This window comes from Equus przewalskii, chromosome 31, assembly GCF_037783145.1.
Source record: "Equus przewalskii isolate Varuska chromosome 31, EquPr2, whole genome shotgun sequence".
In the NCBI taxonomy this organism is placed as follows: Eukaryota; Metazoa; Chordata; class Mammalia; order Perissodactyla; family Equidae; genus Equus; species Equus przewalskii.
Genome location: NC_091861.1, coordinates 1,938,784 through 1,955,242, shown reverse-complemented (window position 1 = coordinate 1,955,242; position 16,459 = coordinate 1,938,784). Strand labels below are relative to the sequence as shown.

Here is a 16,459-nt window from a genome sequence, read left to right as displayed (position 1 = left end):
GTGGTATCTGCACCATGTTATATTACTCAGTCATAAAAAGGAATGAAGTCCTGATACAGGCTACGTCATGGATGAACACTGAAAACATTATGCTAAGTGAAAGTAGCCATAGCCATATTGTCTGATTCTATTTATATGAAGTGTTCAGAATAGCCAAATCTACAGACAGAGAAAGTGGATTAGTGGTTGCCGGGGCTAAGGGAGGGGAGAATGGAAGTGACTGCTTAATGGGTATGGGATTTCTCTTTAGGGTGATGAAAATGACCTGGAATTACATAGTGCTGATGGTTGCATAACTTTGTGAATGTAGCAAAAGCCAATGAATTCTACACTTTAAATGGCTAAAATGGTGAATGTTATGTGATTTTCATCTCAATTTTTTTTAAAGGCACCATCTGGCTTTATCTTCTTCCTTTTTACCTCTGTCCGGGTAAACACATGCTCTCAAATCTGCCCTCTCCCTGAGCCTATCCCCCTGTGTCCTTGATTCTTCCCATTCCTTAGGAGTACTATACCCACAGTCTCCTCCCTTTCCATCACCCTTTAGCACTCTTTTTCTATTAGCTCCTTCTTTCACATCTTCAAATTATGTTCGGGTCTAATCTAAAGCTTCCAGAATTAAAATGTCCCATTTCCTTCCTCTTTATGCTCATTTCCTTGTCATGCACTCCTTCCTTTCTTCCCTACTACAATCTGGCTACTCATCAGTGACCATCTCCCCCTTTCTTTGCCAAGATTTTTAAGGGCTAAGTTGTTAGCTAGGTCTTGCTAGAAACTCAGAGGTATTTCTCGTCTTCTACTAACCAAGGCTATTCCCCTGAGACATAAATATTTCTTCTCACACAACCTATATTTTTCTGCAGCTTTCATACTTACTATTACAAAGCTAAGTGTGTAAGACAAACAAGGTTTTAAACTATACATTTTAACAAGTTATTTTAAGATCAAGATGCACACTAGTTTCAGCACATAAGAATACAGGAAAACCTATTTGTGGAGGCCTGGGTGGATTTGATCAAAATAAACTAGCTAATATACAGCTGACCACATATACACACTGACAAAAAAGGACAAAGCGTGTTATAAATTTTTCTTCTCATTCATTCATTCAAAAGATATTAAATGTTTACTACATGCCAGGCACTGTTGTAGGCACAAGAAATACAGAAGTGATCAAGACAAATAAGACTATTCTAGAAAGGAGAGACAGAAAATAAACTAGCTAGAGGTGATTTCCGTGAAGCAAATAAAACATGGCAATCTGACAGAGAGCTCTAAGAGGCGAACACTGGGGTTACTTCAGACAGGGTGCTTAGAGAAAGCCTTGGAAAGTGAATCATGTAAAGGAGCTAGATGAGCACAAAACACAAGGAGGAGCTTACTAGACGGAGGACACAGTAAGTGGAAAGTCCCTTAAGCAGGAAAATAAATAAGATTTCATATAATAATAGAGAAAGAAAAATGGGGCAAACCTATTAAATATTAAGCGTCTGATTGAAAAAAGGAGAGGGTTCCCTTCTGAAGCTTTGGGAATTAACACAGGAGGAAAAGGTTTCCTATACCTCAGAAGGCCAGAGGGTGCCAAGAAGGGGAGAGGAGTATCAATCAGAGTGACCAAAAGTAAATTCTTCCGATAAAAGTTTTTAAAAAATTACACAGTGAAGAGAGGACAAGAAAGATTAGTATAAGAGGAAGAAGAATCAAGCTGCCCGAATTTACCTGTTAAGAACTGCTATTTGCTTTGGCCCTTTAACCCAGACTGTTTCTGGATTGGCAGGAAGCAGAAAAAAAAGTTAAGTCCAAATCAAAATGCAGCCTGCCTGTTATCAAGGTCCTCTCTTCTTGTTCAAGGCTCTTATTTGATCTCACACATGCATCTGCTCTCACATCTGAATGGACTCTGGACACACTGCGTTGCGCTGTCTTCTCTCTGGCGCTGTCTTCCTAGACTTTGACTCTAGTTTATCACAGTTCCTCATCTCTCTCTTGGATCTAATCTAAAATCTTGATGTGAAGTTCAGGGTTTGGAATATCCCCATTCCAAACTGCCTATACCTGGATCCGGGTTCTCAGCACTGACTTTCTTTGGGCTATCTGACTCATGCTGTAGATGTTCTTTATTCTGTTTCCAGTCTTGTTACAGTTCTCCTGATTCTGGATTCTTCCCTACCACCTGTTGCCTACAGAACCAGCAGTGATAGATACAAGGCTGCATGAGGGAAGAGAATATGCTAATAAGAGGTATTTTGGGGAAGATATGCTGCCACAGTGGACAGGAGTCAAAACTCAGGATAGGAAAAGCATCTGGCAGAATTGGTCTATGGTATGAAATTTATGGAAAGGAGAAATACTTTTTCCAAAAGATAGAGCCTCAAGCCCTCTACAATGACCAATTTTTTTTCACGTTCATTTAATATTTAGCTTTCTGTTCTCACTACAGGTTTTTCTCATTTAGCTTGGAAGGCTAGGAAGCAGCCCTGATAACATCCTCCTCTTCCCTCAGCAGTGTTGGTTTTGATGGGATCGGGAGAAGAAACTGGTACTATGACGGGTTCTCTAGATATCATAGGGAGGTCCAAGGAGGGAGGGCTGGGGGAGATTATTATTACTGTGGAAGATAATTACCTTTAATCCAGGTAGTCAACAGCACTTTCTTATTATAGCGCATCTCCATGCAAGCTTAGATGTAAAACTTAAGAGGTCTTTATAAATAACAGGCATTTGTGTTAATATTCTAAGAGGTAAATTTTGGGACAATGCATAAAATAAGATGATCTACTGACAAACACACAGCACAAAAATATGAACCAAAATGCTGTAATCCCGTAACTTGAGGGGTGGGGAGGGGAAATCTCAAGACCTTTTAACTACAACCAGCACAGAAAAAGAAAGACATGGCATTTCAGCTTGGTCATCTCTTTAAAGAGATACTATTTGAACTATATGCAATTTCTCCCCAGTTAAGATACAAATATATGTTCTGCTTATCTTCTTCAAGCCCAGGAATACAATGTATTTTAGGGAAAAAGTGAAAAGGCATTCAGTGCTTATCAAACATAAAATCATTGTTATCATGTGATACTATTGCTAGCTCACTCCTTTTTGATTCTATTTCTGACTCCAAGATGCTGTTTTCTCCTGGTTTTCTCCTACTCCTGTTAGATCCTTTTCAGCCTCATTTGCTCACTCTTATTCCTCTGTCCACCGAAGCTGGTGTGGCTAAGAATTGCATACTCCATTTCCTCTCACTCTCTACATTCTTTCTAGGTGATCCCATCTATTATTTTGCACTCAGCTACTCTCTAATAATTCCAAAATTAGTATTTTAGCCCAGATGTCTGATTTATATCCAACTGACTATCAGCATGTCAGCAGCTTTTTAACTGCCTTCTCTGTTTCCAGCCTTTCCAACTGTCAATCCATTCTTCACACTTCTGACAGTGATTAGATCATCACTGCCCCACTTCGAAGTTTTCAATAATTCTCCACTGCCTTCAGCACTAAAAAAATCTAGAGTCCTCAGTGTGACACACAAGGGCCGTCAATATCTAGTCCAGTCTCAACTCTCTAAAAGTAATTGTGGTCCTCTCAACAAGTCCTCTACCCTCCCAAGCTTTTGCACAGGGTTACTCCATATTTTTTGAAAACGCTACTTTATTATGCCTGTTATGGAATTAATTCCACCTGTTTCTGAGCTCAGTCGGTAATTAAATTCAATACTTACTGAGGACATATAAAATGCCAGGCACTAGGTTCCTGCAGTCATGGAGTTTACATTCTTATGTGTGTGTGTGAATGGGCAAGTGGGGAGGTGAATAAATAAATAGGAAACTATTAATTAGTGATAAAGCTTATGATTAAAATGAAACAAGCTGATATGACAGTGACTAGGGAGGTTTCTTTAGATTGCACAACTAGACTTCTCTGAGGAAGGGATATTTAATCTAAGATCTCCTCTTGGAAGCTATCGGTACCCTTCCTCCAAAAGACATGTCTACTGAAGCATTCATCAAACTATTTTTAATTCATGTTTTTACTTGTGGATTTTCATCCTCCTACATACTTATTTCTTGAGGGAAGGAACTGTCTTTTCAATTTGAATCACTCTCTCCTAACACAAAGCCTGGCACATAGTTGATGTTGAATAAAGGCTGCTAAATGACTAAAGCAATGAAATAAACCAGCTCTCAAATGTTGGAGTGAAAAAGGAAAGAGACTACATGAAAGTTTTCAGGACCAAACAACAATTAAATTCAGATGGACAACAGCTGATGGCCCCACCTTCTATCCCCATACCCTAACTTCAAAAGGGAGAAATGGATGGCAGAGCTCATCCCAGCAATTTGATGTGATGCCTGTATTTACCCCTGTGCTCCCCCAGTGCTGCTTCTGCCTTGGTTCCGGCTATTCTTGGTCTGTGTTTTCTCCACGCCCACAGGTGACTTCATCTTCTTCAGACATTTGATTCCTGCTTCTGCACTTTTGTTTCCCCAGAGCCTGACTTTAGTTAGCCTGAATTTTGCTTTTGGCTTTAATCACAGCTAGTAGAATCTCCGCCCTTTTTCTGTGGTATACACAGGATAATGGAGAGACTCTTGTTTTTCCCTACAGTTATGGTCTCAGCTTTGTTTTCTGGTTTATATAAACTAAGAGTGACTCAATTATCTATTCGGTCACATATTCCCTTAAATAAATACTGTTTTAAAATCTAGGTTTTCTCTATCCATAGTGTAACCGTATAATTTGTCATTGAAACTGGGACTCTTCTTGAGAAAGAACTACAGACAGCAGGTGTCCACCAAGTTTTGTGGTCACCCTTTCGACCCAGCAGTTTCCTAAAGAGTCTTCTCTGCCACGATGACGTCTGTCCTGGCTTCTGCCGTTCTGGCCACGCTGTTCCCCTGCACTGCAACTTCCACTTGGGCTGCAGATTTGACCCTTGCAATTCTGAAAGAACCTTCCAGGATTTATAAGCATCTTGCCTAGAGATCTATATTTGGGAACACAGCTAACATTTATAGACCTCTTATTATAACGCCTACATAGGGATAAGCATTTTATGTATTTTATTAAATTATTTTTATAACCTAGTGAAATTTCTTCCATTTCAGAGAAAAAAACATGGAAGCCTAAAGAGGTAGTTTACTCAAGGGCAGATATCTAGCACATGCACAGTTTACACCCAATCCTCAATCTGTCTGCCTGCAAACGTCCATGTTCTTAAGCACTGAAATATAATCCTCCACTGTAAAATAACTTTTTAACAGAGAAAACACCGGTCACTATGAATAAAATATCCATAAACCAAACAAAGGCATAATAGGATAAAATTAATATTAATCTGAATTTTAAAACTTCTTACCATTCCTGTTTTTTCAAAACCTATTCTCTTATTTTTCATTTGACACTATTTTAAATAGCAATATACTTGTTCTCGATACCCAGAAGAAAAATTATGAACTTTAAAATAATCCTAAAGAAATGTCATTATCAATGCCTGATTTGAAAACAATTCAAAATCACCAAGTCATTTTCTATGCTAACACTGTGTCCTTATATTTCCCTTAACATAATCAGAAAACTCGCTTTATTCATCTGTTTCTTACTTGCTATGTTTCTCATTAACAACTATCATAACACTGCTCACACAGCATCTATGTCATATACTAATGGATCTCCAAAAGTTTGGAGTTGTACACTCCAACGGTAAAAAAAATTTTGAGCATGTGCTCCTCAATAAATGTATGTTTAGAAATTATATACATACAAATGTAGTAATATATTGCATACACTAGAGAACACACTCCAAAATGGAAATAAAAACTACGAAATTAAAAGCAAACGTTAGTCCTAATAATTTAGGACTCTACTGCCTGAAAGACCACTCTGTAAATTCATCATCTAAACCAGGCACCTCAAATGTTAATGTGCATACGAACCACCCAGAGACCTTGCTTTTAAAGCAGATTTTGATTCAGTATGTTTAGGATGGGCCTGAGATTCTATATTTCTAACAAGCTCCTAATTGATGCTAATGCTGCTCACACAGAGTAACAAGAACTTAAACACGAGATTAATGTTTAGCCAAACTTATGTTGCTATTTTCCAGGGGGTAAAATAAACAGCTGATTCTAAAGTCAACTTTCCATTACCATGGGTAAAACTGAGAAAAACTACTTTTGAAACAATACAACAGGCATTATCACATTAACCAATAACGTCAAAGAACAAATCTGAAACATAAATAATCATGATCAGGCATACACTTGGCTAAACTCAGAGTATCATAAACAAACTAATTTTGTTTTCATACACTTCTTTTCTATCACCAAATAAAGCAGTGAATAGAAATTAACAAAAGAAAATAAGGACAAAGAACAAAATTGATTAAAACATACATATTTTCATCTGCTTCTAACATGAAATTAGTAGGCAGGAAACCTGTGGTTAACTACTATTAGCTAACATTAATGCTTACATTAACAGAGTCATGGCAATCTGGTTTTGTTTATTTTTTAGTTTTTAAATAAATGCAAAGTATACTATTTTAAAATCCTATCTTAAATTTACACAACTTTAAAAGGTCCAAGCAGTTTAAATGTACTGGACTTTACATACGAAACTCAGGCAAATTCAGAATATAAGCAGAATAAAATCAGAAAGAACTTTGGTCTTATTTTTAGTCTTGCAGTTCCCTAACAAAGTCCTGCAGTTCCAATACCACTGACCACATGAGAACACTTCACGCTGACTCTCCAGTAATTTCTAACAGTCAAATACACCACACGAAAACTAACATCATATCCAAATTTCAATTATTTACCTTGTCAATCATTTTTCTTGCTTCCACCTCCTCACTGTTGGGATTCTCTAACTCAATGGTATAAGTACCCTTGTCACTTTGGTCATCATCATTATCCTTTTCAGAAGCAGCAGAAGTAGCTTGATTTTTTAACATTTTATCCATCTCCTGGCTTGGTCTGTGCCCAAGACTCCCTGAACTTCTTAATAATGCAGTTTGTAGGAAGGGAATTGACACCGATGGCTCCTCTGATTTCTGTTTTAACAATTTCCCATGTGGAACACCATGCCCCCCTCTGTGATGCGCAGAGCTAGTCTGTAAAGACAAAGAAACCACTTTGGCATCTGCTGTTGGAGATTTTGTTTTTTCAAGTTTTGTATGTGGTGTTGCATAAGTAGTTTCCTGACACAAGACTCCTGCACTCTGAGTAAAAGAATATGACCTTCTTTTTCTGGGATTGTCTTCATCAAAGAATGCAATCGTAAAAGCGGTCTGACTTACAGCAGCTTGCTCCTGCTGCTTTTCAGGAGCCTGGGCCTTCTGCAGCTTTTTCTGTTCTGAGTGGTGGCGCCGTAAGTGTTCCTCAAGAGCTGCACGTTTGCTGCAGCGCCTGTGAGCCCCAGCGTTTTCTGAATCGCTTTGTGTACCATCATCATGCTTATTTCCTGGACACGAAAAAGAAACCACATAATAGAGAAGGCAAAACCCCATGTAGAAAATTAGAAGCATATACAAAAGTGCTATTTGTTTTGCCCCCTCCCCCTTTTCAATCCAAAGTCATATGTTCTTTTCAGTAACAGGCTCTGCAAACTTCCCTCAATTGCAATGCTTACATTCAAATTTTATCAACCAACAATGAGGTCCTTTATAAACAATTCAATAGGATTGTCTTTCTCCAAATTTTAACTTTATAATGATTCATCAATGCCTTGGCAGATAAGCAGTGCCATATCATCTGTAATAGTCTATATTTATAACGTTAATAAACATTATCCTGCCTTCAAATCTTATACCTTTATAAGCAATCAAAAATGTCTCTCTAGTATAAGAGAGATAGGAAAAAGCGTGATCCCACTGAAATGCTTATCATTACACAGTAAAAGAATAAAAATGCCACAAAAATGTGATTAGTTTTAACTTTCGATGTTCAATACTTCCAAAAGTATAGCATACCTTTCCTTTTTAATAAAGGATGCAAATTTGTAGTTTCCACCAATTACTGTACAAGTGTTTACAAACATCTTTTTAGCTATGAGAATTTTTGAAAATTTGCATTTGTGCTATAAACTCTGGTGGCTTCAGAGTTAAATAAAGCAAGCTAAAAGGCCTATCATGGAAAAGCATAGTCTATGAGATCCTATAGAAATCTAAGCATCTACTAGACAAATGGCATGGTGCTAAATATAACCAGATCAAAATCTATTTGTCTTCTCCGTAAAGCAGGTAAGAGTCAAGTTAGAATATATTTAAATTTTGAAACATCAGTTTCCTAACAGAGGATTTTTGTTACCCTTCATGGTTCCAGTAGGGATTACAGGTAAAACTCTATGAAAATTACTTGATAGTTCACTGATTTAGAATTCTCATTGCCCAAATAATAACATTAGAAGAAATGATCAAATGATTATTACATCATTATAGCATGAAATTATTGGAAAGTCAAGAGCTACTCCACATATGTTTTAGATCAAATAAAAAATGAGGGCTTGAATGATGGCTTCTTTAGAAGGAAGGTATAAATGAATCTAGTCAACCAGATACATTCCAAAGCTTCCAGGACTAAATCTGATGTTTAAATTTTCCTGGGCTAAAAATTTTAATCCGAGTTATCTTCTGTACAATATGGCATCAAACTAGAGGATGACCAGAACTGAAAGACGTGAGAGCAGGGAAAGACAAAGGCGGTATGTGCAAGGGAAAAGCTGAACTGTAAGATTCCTGGGTTTCCATCTAATGAATTTAGAGGTTACTAACTGGTGCTAACGATTTAACACAAGAGGGTCAGCTGTAAAAGTGTGGTACATCAAAGGAGTGAGAAGGCTCAGAAGACAAAAGGACAACATTTTGGAAAAGCAAAAGGCAAGGGAAGCAAAAGGAGTGCCTAAAACCAAAATGCAAAGGTTCCGGGCGCTCCCCAGCACAGTGATGGCGATTCATACTGTAAATGTTAGACAAGACAACAAACCTGAAACTCTTTCTTCAGATTAGGGACTACGCAAAACACAATTTGAAAAGAAAAAACCAGGTGTGTAACTAACGGAATGCCTGCCTCAAGTAATGAAGTCGGGAATCAGGGATGGCAGATGGGATGCAAAACCAAACCAACCACCAGTTTACATACAAAACTCACCAAAAACAGGCTGTGACACATTACAGCCTATTTCATTGGGTCATCAGATATACTAAAAAGATATCCAGTTTGTAAGAGCTGGAAATAACTAAACTCCAGTATTTCCTGCACGATAAGACCAAATAACCCACATCATACACACACACAACATGAAAGCACCATCTTTACAGAATTTAGTTCTTGTACCAACACATAAAATTTGGGTTTAAGTGGTGTCAGGTCCTTTCAGTATCGTATCTTTAAATTATGGCTTAAAAATTCCCTTTATAGATTAGCCATTTTCTCTTTTGGAAGATTATTATTCATTCTTGTATTTCTCAGTGTCACACAAGGTGAGACTTCTGATCAGAACTGCAACTTTTGTTTTTACTCAACAAAAAAATCGCTAGGAAACTCCTCCTCAAGTTTCTTTCTTCCTGTTTTGTTTATCATTAACCATGTGCGCATCTGCTGAAGTTCTTTCAGTATCTCTTAGGGTAGGTTACTGTACCAAGTCAGTAGCTGTGGCTCTCCTAAAGAGTAAAAGTGTATGGGCTTTGTGAACATCATCTTCCTCACTGTCCCAAAGCGCGTGCACTTTACTCTTATAGGAGCAAAGGGTTTTTGTTTTTGTTTTGTTTTGCCTACTTTCAAGTTTTCGACTGATCTGAACAGTTGCTGAAAGTCTAATTATTGTAAAATTGTTGCTATTTGCTATAATTACATTTGGAGTCTAGGTATATACTTCTGATATTCTAAAGTGTGGAAAATCTTTATCTAATGATGGCAGCTCTGACTTGGGGGGAAAGTCAAATGTCATTCATAAATGTATCTGGAGAAATAAAGTGGATATACCTTGGACCAAACTGAGTTATAGTCACAAAGAAATTTTCTTGGATGGCTTGTAAAATGGTCTGAAGGCAAATCCAAAAGTGGGGTTCTAAGCAATGGCAACACACTAGAATATAGGTCTACCTATAAATCAACTTTGAGGGACAACAGTAATTTTATTGCACAATTTCTGGTAAGGTTTTCAAATATCTAATCATTAATATTTAGATGCAGTGTTAATGTGAGCATTAGTGCCTCTAATTGGAATCATACTTATGAATGGGCCTCATTCAAGAACAGAAACTGTCTTAAAATGACGGCTTAAAAATAACGGCTAATACAGAAAATAGTTATAATGATTAAAAAAGTTACAATAAAAGGGTTAATACAGGCGTTTTTTTAAATGGTAACTTTTAAAAGAATCTTTTTGCTCATTTTTTATACACTTAAGATTGGTTTAAAAAAGATGCTGTTATTTCTAAATTTTCAAATTTTATGCTACCTTTTATATTATAGGATACACTGTTACTTATCCAAATCATAAAAATGGTCAGTTTACAAATGGGTAGCTTTCATTTATAAGCTTTAACCTATACATACACATTTAGGTCTCAATTATATATGTAATATTCTCTAGTAGAAAAGATTATAATCATATGTCAAAGTACATATGCCAGGTAATTGCTTATGATTATATTTAAATATAGCAATAGGCCCCAACAAAGAATTAAGTTATCACATCATCTCACTATCCTGAGATGCCTTAGAAGCAAATAAAAAATAAGCATTTCTTCATTACTTGGTTAGAATCCCAGGCCATATGGGTTAAGCCACGTTCATTCTTGTCATTGACAGCGAAGTCATTCATGTTTATTCAAATTACTGAGTACCTATCACATATTCAAGTCCTAGGTGAAGTGGTAGGCATACAAGGTAAGTAATATATAGTCTCTGACCTCAAAGAGCATTTTTTTAAAAACTCATTAACTCCTTGTATAGTAACAGAACGGTCACATCAACATAAAACCACTTCCCTTATAGTCTGTTAAATAAAAGTTGATAGAGTAGCACAAATCTGTATTCAGTAAATTCTAAAATAAATTTAATTAGCAAAACCAATGGGAAAACATGATCAGCTAATACTGTGATGTACAGGTGTAAAGATTTTACTAATTGTGACTAGTGTTATACTAGTAAAGCATATATGGTAACTATTTCACAAATAAACATTCAATTGTGATTTTCATAAAAGTCTTAATATTGAAAAAATTTTTAATTCGATTGATTCCCAGGAAGTATCTCTAAACCAAAAACTTTTGTTTTATGAGAAGCCACTGAGAACAGTATGAAACAATCTATTAACAACGTGACTATACTAGCAAAGTAGAACTTTTGGCCCAATGGCTTAAAACTTCTTTCAAAATCTAGATATTGACATTTTACTGGAAGCATTACAATAGATAAAAATAGAATTGAATAAATCTTCTACTTAAGTCAAGAAAATGATAAGAATTGTCTTCTAGGGAATTTCACTGTTGAACTGAACAGATCTTTTATATTCATAAGAAAAAGAAACAAATTTAATGGTGTAAATACAGATTTATAAAACCAATCTGGTTTTGGCAAGAAAATGATGGCAGAGTATTTTGAATGATTAAGTTGAACACAGGCAGTGTGTCTTACTTTTGAGCTTTAAAACTAAATATAGACCTCTGAAAAAGCAGAAGTTTTCTCTCACATACTTATTTATCTAACAGTAGTTTGGTTAGCTACGAGGACTGAGTTTTCTCTATCATAAAATAGGAAGTTCCGAAATGATCGATGCACTTTACCTTTCAACCTTTTCAAGTAAACTGGAACATCACTTTTAATACTTTTGGAATCCTCTTCTGTTCTTTCCCAGATCATCTGTGGAGGGTTGTTCTGTGCTAGCCAGTCAGCTACTTTGTTTTCTGGTGCCATCATTCCAGTTTGAATCCCTGGCAGGTCTTGAGTTCCAGGAGAAGACTTCTTTGACTTGTGGCGCTGATCAGAGGTAAATTTTGTCACATGGTCTCTAATAGTTACCTTCCCTGGGGTACTGTCATCAAATTCAATGGTAAATGAAGCATGCCCTGCACCTGTTGTATGGGAACTTGGTGTGTCTTTTGTTGGGATTTCATGAATAGTGCTCTCTGTTATTTGTGATGGTTGCTGAAATTCTTTTGTAGGGATTTCAAAGTAACTTGGTTCCCTACAGAAAGGAAAAAGTACTTCTTCATTTGCAGCTGCAGATTGTTCCTCAACTTGCTTGGCATCTACGCTGCACCCTAATGAGAAAAATAAGAGAAAATTCAAAATATTTGGGGGCTTCTAGCATTTGAGGGAGTATAGTAATGGCCATTTGTATTACTCCATGAGAATCAGAAGGCAGATCAGTCTAGACGAAAAACAATGGCAAAAGTCAGAGAAGAAATAATTTTGATTATAAACATGGCATTCAGTTACCAACAGGAGATGCAAGATAAATAGCGGCAATGGCTAAGGATAGCAAAGCAGTTAGTGATGGACCTTGCATGGCAAGGCCCATATTTTTTCCAACATGGATCTAGAAATCATCAAGGTGCAAGAATTAAAATCAAATGGAGGTGGAGATGCATGTTCAATGTATATGTCTTTAATGAGAGAAAAAAATATGAATTTCCTTATCAAGTAAGGAGGATAAAATATCTGAAATATCTATGAACACAAGTAGAGCTCCAAAGGAGAACCAGCGCTCAAATGAGGAAACAAACATGGGAAGTCAATATGGAAATGATGTTCTAGAAGCAATGATTCCACTTACCATTCTTCACCATCACAGAGACAAGACTTTTAGAATGACAAAAATACTATTACTGATGTGTGATCCTTGCAAGAAAATAGATAGATTTTTATAAAGAATAAAAGATTAAAGATAAAACATGTGGTTTGCTTGCAGCAATGCAATCCAAGCAGCAGCATGGAAGAAATAACGTAAAAATAGAAAATTCAGTTACCAGCCAATAATTCCAGAAGAATACTCATTTACATTTCTATACAGCAGAACATGCACAAGTGTCAAAAATCCTTGGAGTAAAGCTGAATTATAAATCTCAAATCAACAACAAGAGTTGGCAGAAGCAGCAAGCAACTCTGCAAGATTACCATTATTCTTTTTATATTCAGAAACAAATAGAAAGGTATAAAAATAAATGCATTTATACCTAAAATACGTAAAGGTATAGAAGTGAAAATGATAACTGAAATGTTTTCTTTTAAGTATGTGTTATTAGATTGTGCAAAAGCAAAAAACTATATTAAAGATTAAACTGCCCTGTTTTTCAGGAATCATATCTATTAGCAAGATGGTAAAGAATGACTTCAAATGAAAAATATTTCCCTAAAGCTCAAAAAAGCATTCCTTTTTTAAAATAGATTGACAGAAAAACCATTTGCACATAATTTATTAGGAAGGAAAGGCAATACAAGATTAGGTTGTTTCCAATCATTGTCCAATTATGCGAAGTTATCTGGTTGTTTGAAACATCTTTTCAAATATTAAATCTTGACGTCATTCTTCAGGTGCTGTAATTGACTTCTTGGCAGTACTCTGAATATGAAACAGTCATAGAACTGTTTACTTTTAGACTACAGAATATTGGGACAGCAACATTTCCATAATCAAATGTGTGGGATAGGATATAGAAGAGATCAAACTCCATTTGAATGTAAAAATTATCCTTTTCAAAATCTACTTAGTTTTTCTCACCACTGAAAATGAAAAATTCTATCAAGAAAAAGTCTACATTATCAAAGCAATGATTTTACATGCTATTTGGAAAAAGTGGTTATACAAGACTCAATAACCTGACGTCATGTTTTCAATATTTCTTTATTAAAGAATTAATTTATCCTTTTCTTAATAATAAACATCCACTTGGACTTTGAGTGTTTACTCTGAAGGCCTGTCATCTAAAATTTCCATGAGAGTAAAATGCATTAACCACTCGCCATATAGTAATAAATTCATTAATAAATGTTTTTTATTTTTTAATACATTGATTTATTTACTATGTACAATGTACTAAACTTGATCAATTCCATATAGTACAATCAGTTTATAAACCTATCCTATCAACAGACATACAGACATAATACATTCATTCACTCATTTTGCTCTGCTCACTGTTGAGGTAACAGAGTAACACTGAAGACGAGCAGTAGTTTTCTACTACTACTGCCTGGATACCAAAATAAAACGATGTGGCTGAACTTACAAAGCAAAAACCACAAAAAGCTGGTCGGGGATATAGCATTTATAATCCATTTGTCACTCATGATTCAAAGGAATATGTTCTCAATTTTCCTCCCTTGTGAATGTAAAGTTCACAGTTAACACTGACATACTTTCAACTTGTTTCCACATTATAACATTAAAACAGCAGAGATCAATAACTACACACCACTATTTTTATGGTTATCATTCCCTTAGTCCTACTTCAAAACCACCTTTACTCCAAGGACTAGAAACCTGAGACTTACACAAGTAATACCTAATTTATGCAGAAATCAGTTATCTAACAATGCCAAGTAGCACACAGAGTGGACAGGCAGCCTGTTATGATCGGATGATTATAACCAGGCAGTCTAGTTTAGTGGAAAGTAGGGATAAGATGTGAAATCAGAAAAACTCTGTCTCTACAAGTCTTTAATTCTCATTTTCCTCATTGTAAAATGGGGAAATACTACCTATCCGTAAGACTGTTGTGAAGATTTAGTGAGATAAGTATTAAGTGAGATAATGTCAGTCACCCAGAACAAAGCCTGGTGAACTAGGCACACAAGTAAACCTTTCTCTTTCCCTCCTCCAACTCTCCAACACAGTTAAGAATTAGGGAAACCAAAAACTGAAACCAAAAATCGAACTCTAAAAAACCCAAGACAGATATGACAATGCCTACAGTCTCCTGTTCATGAATTTTACAAAGAAGGAAGTCCTTCATTGAGAGCCTTTTTACTATTTACTCAGATTACACGTGGCAAATGTGGAGCGGATGTAGAATCAAGATTAAGGTCAAACATACTGCACTAAGAGTCAAGCGGTAGAGAAAAGACAGCAAACAATCGAGAGCAGACACAGGGCTCACAAACACAGCAGCCCAGAACCACTCAGTCTCAGGGCAAACAGTCTACGTACTTCAGTCTCCCACAAACATCACCATAAGGCATCAGAGTTCAATAACTGATATTCATAACGATGCCTGAGTCATAAAGCAAAAATTTAAATTATTTTCAGGCTTGTCTGCTAAACAAGGCAGTGATATGGGTAATTCACTTAATAGGAAGTGGTTAAACTCGAAAAAATTTCAGTTGTGAAAGTAAAGCTCAGTCATCTGAAAAATTATGTGGAGGAATTCATTTTTCTGAAGATGATAAAAACAGACCCAGTGTGGGCCTACTACACTTGGGAAATGTAGGTCTACTGGAAAAATTACTAGGGGTCATCTAGATTAACATAGAAAAACAACATCTTTCTTCTCTTAGGACACTGACAGAACACATTCTGGGATTTCTGAATTTAACATTCATTTCTTTTCAAAATCTACTTTGAATTAAACTAAATAATACACTAAGTACACTAATATTTTGTTTATACTATTTTATTAATCTCAATTGCTAGATATTTAAAATGATTTAATAACTGATAATGCTAGAATTAATTATGATTATCTAAATCAGAAGAGCAATTGGCACTAACATCCTTAAATTCCTAAGGTATTTTATGATTGTGTGACCTTTCAGGGAAACTTCTAATACACACAATTCAGAAAAAAGTTCCCTTCATTATTCTGTATCAAATTAAACCAAATATTAAACTAATTCAAGATGACAAAGACCAAACGAAGGCTTATTCTGCTTAACACACCCATTCAACTAAGTACATTCAAGTACTTGAAATTACAAAGACTGGGAAACCACTTTTGCTAAGCAGCAGTTACAACTTGAAAGTTTCCAAATTTAGTTTGATTACATTAAAATCAAGGTCAAGGAGCCAAAAATCTACTCTTCACAGTTGCACACATCTTTTCGAAATGTGTGCAACACTTAAATGCCTTTAATTGTAACCTAAACAAATGTTTAAACCAAGTTAGCAGGTAGAAGAGCAAACCTGTAGCTAAAATGAGGACAAATTTCTCCTTCTTAACAGGACTCAAAACATTCACACAATTTCGGGAGAACTTGATTACTCTAATGTAATCCAATAATGTAATATTTGCTCCTAGGGTTTTTTAGGCTATATGCTAAGTCTGTGGGAGACTCTGCATACATGTGGATGCACAGAGAGGGACATCAAAAATCACTAAGTAGCACATACTCTACTATCCTTTCTGGAATGTTCTCACCTTGAAAAATAAGTAGTAAGATTTTACATTCTAAAAATTGGTAACCAAGAAGCAAATCACTTTTCGTTTTTATTGAAAGAATATGCTTAGAGC

The 16,459-nt window shown here is 35.8% G+C and overlaps 1 protein-coding gene across 20 annotated transcripts in view; it reads right to left on the bottom strand.

The window, feature by feature from the left end:
- Nucleotides 1–16,459, bottom strand: part of CEP170 (centrosomal protein 170) — a 145,309-nt gene that overhangs the window by 50,805 nt on the left and 78,045 nt on the right. For 13 of the 20 annotated variants that reach the window (XM_070602124.1, XM_070602130.1, XM_070602132.1 and 10 more), the window contains exons 8-10: nt 11,795–12,271; nt 7,304–7,467; nt 6,824–7,117 (exon numbers count right to left, since the gene is read on the bottom strand). In XM_070602124.1, coding sequence (XP_070458225.1) covers nt 6,824–7,117; nt 7,304–7,467; nt 11,795–12,271 — 935 coding nt within the window. The remainder of the gene's footprint in view (nt 1–6,823; nt 7,118–7,303; nt 7,468–11,794; nt 12,272–16,459) is intronic. The other 7 variants (XM_070602146.1, XM_070602137.1, XM_070602141.1 and 4 more) reach the window with 1 other exon arrangement.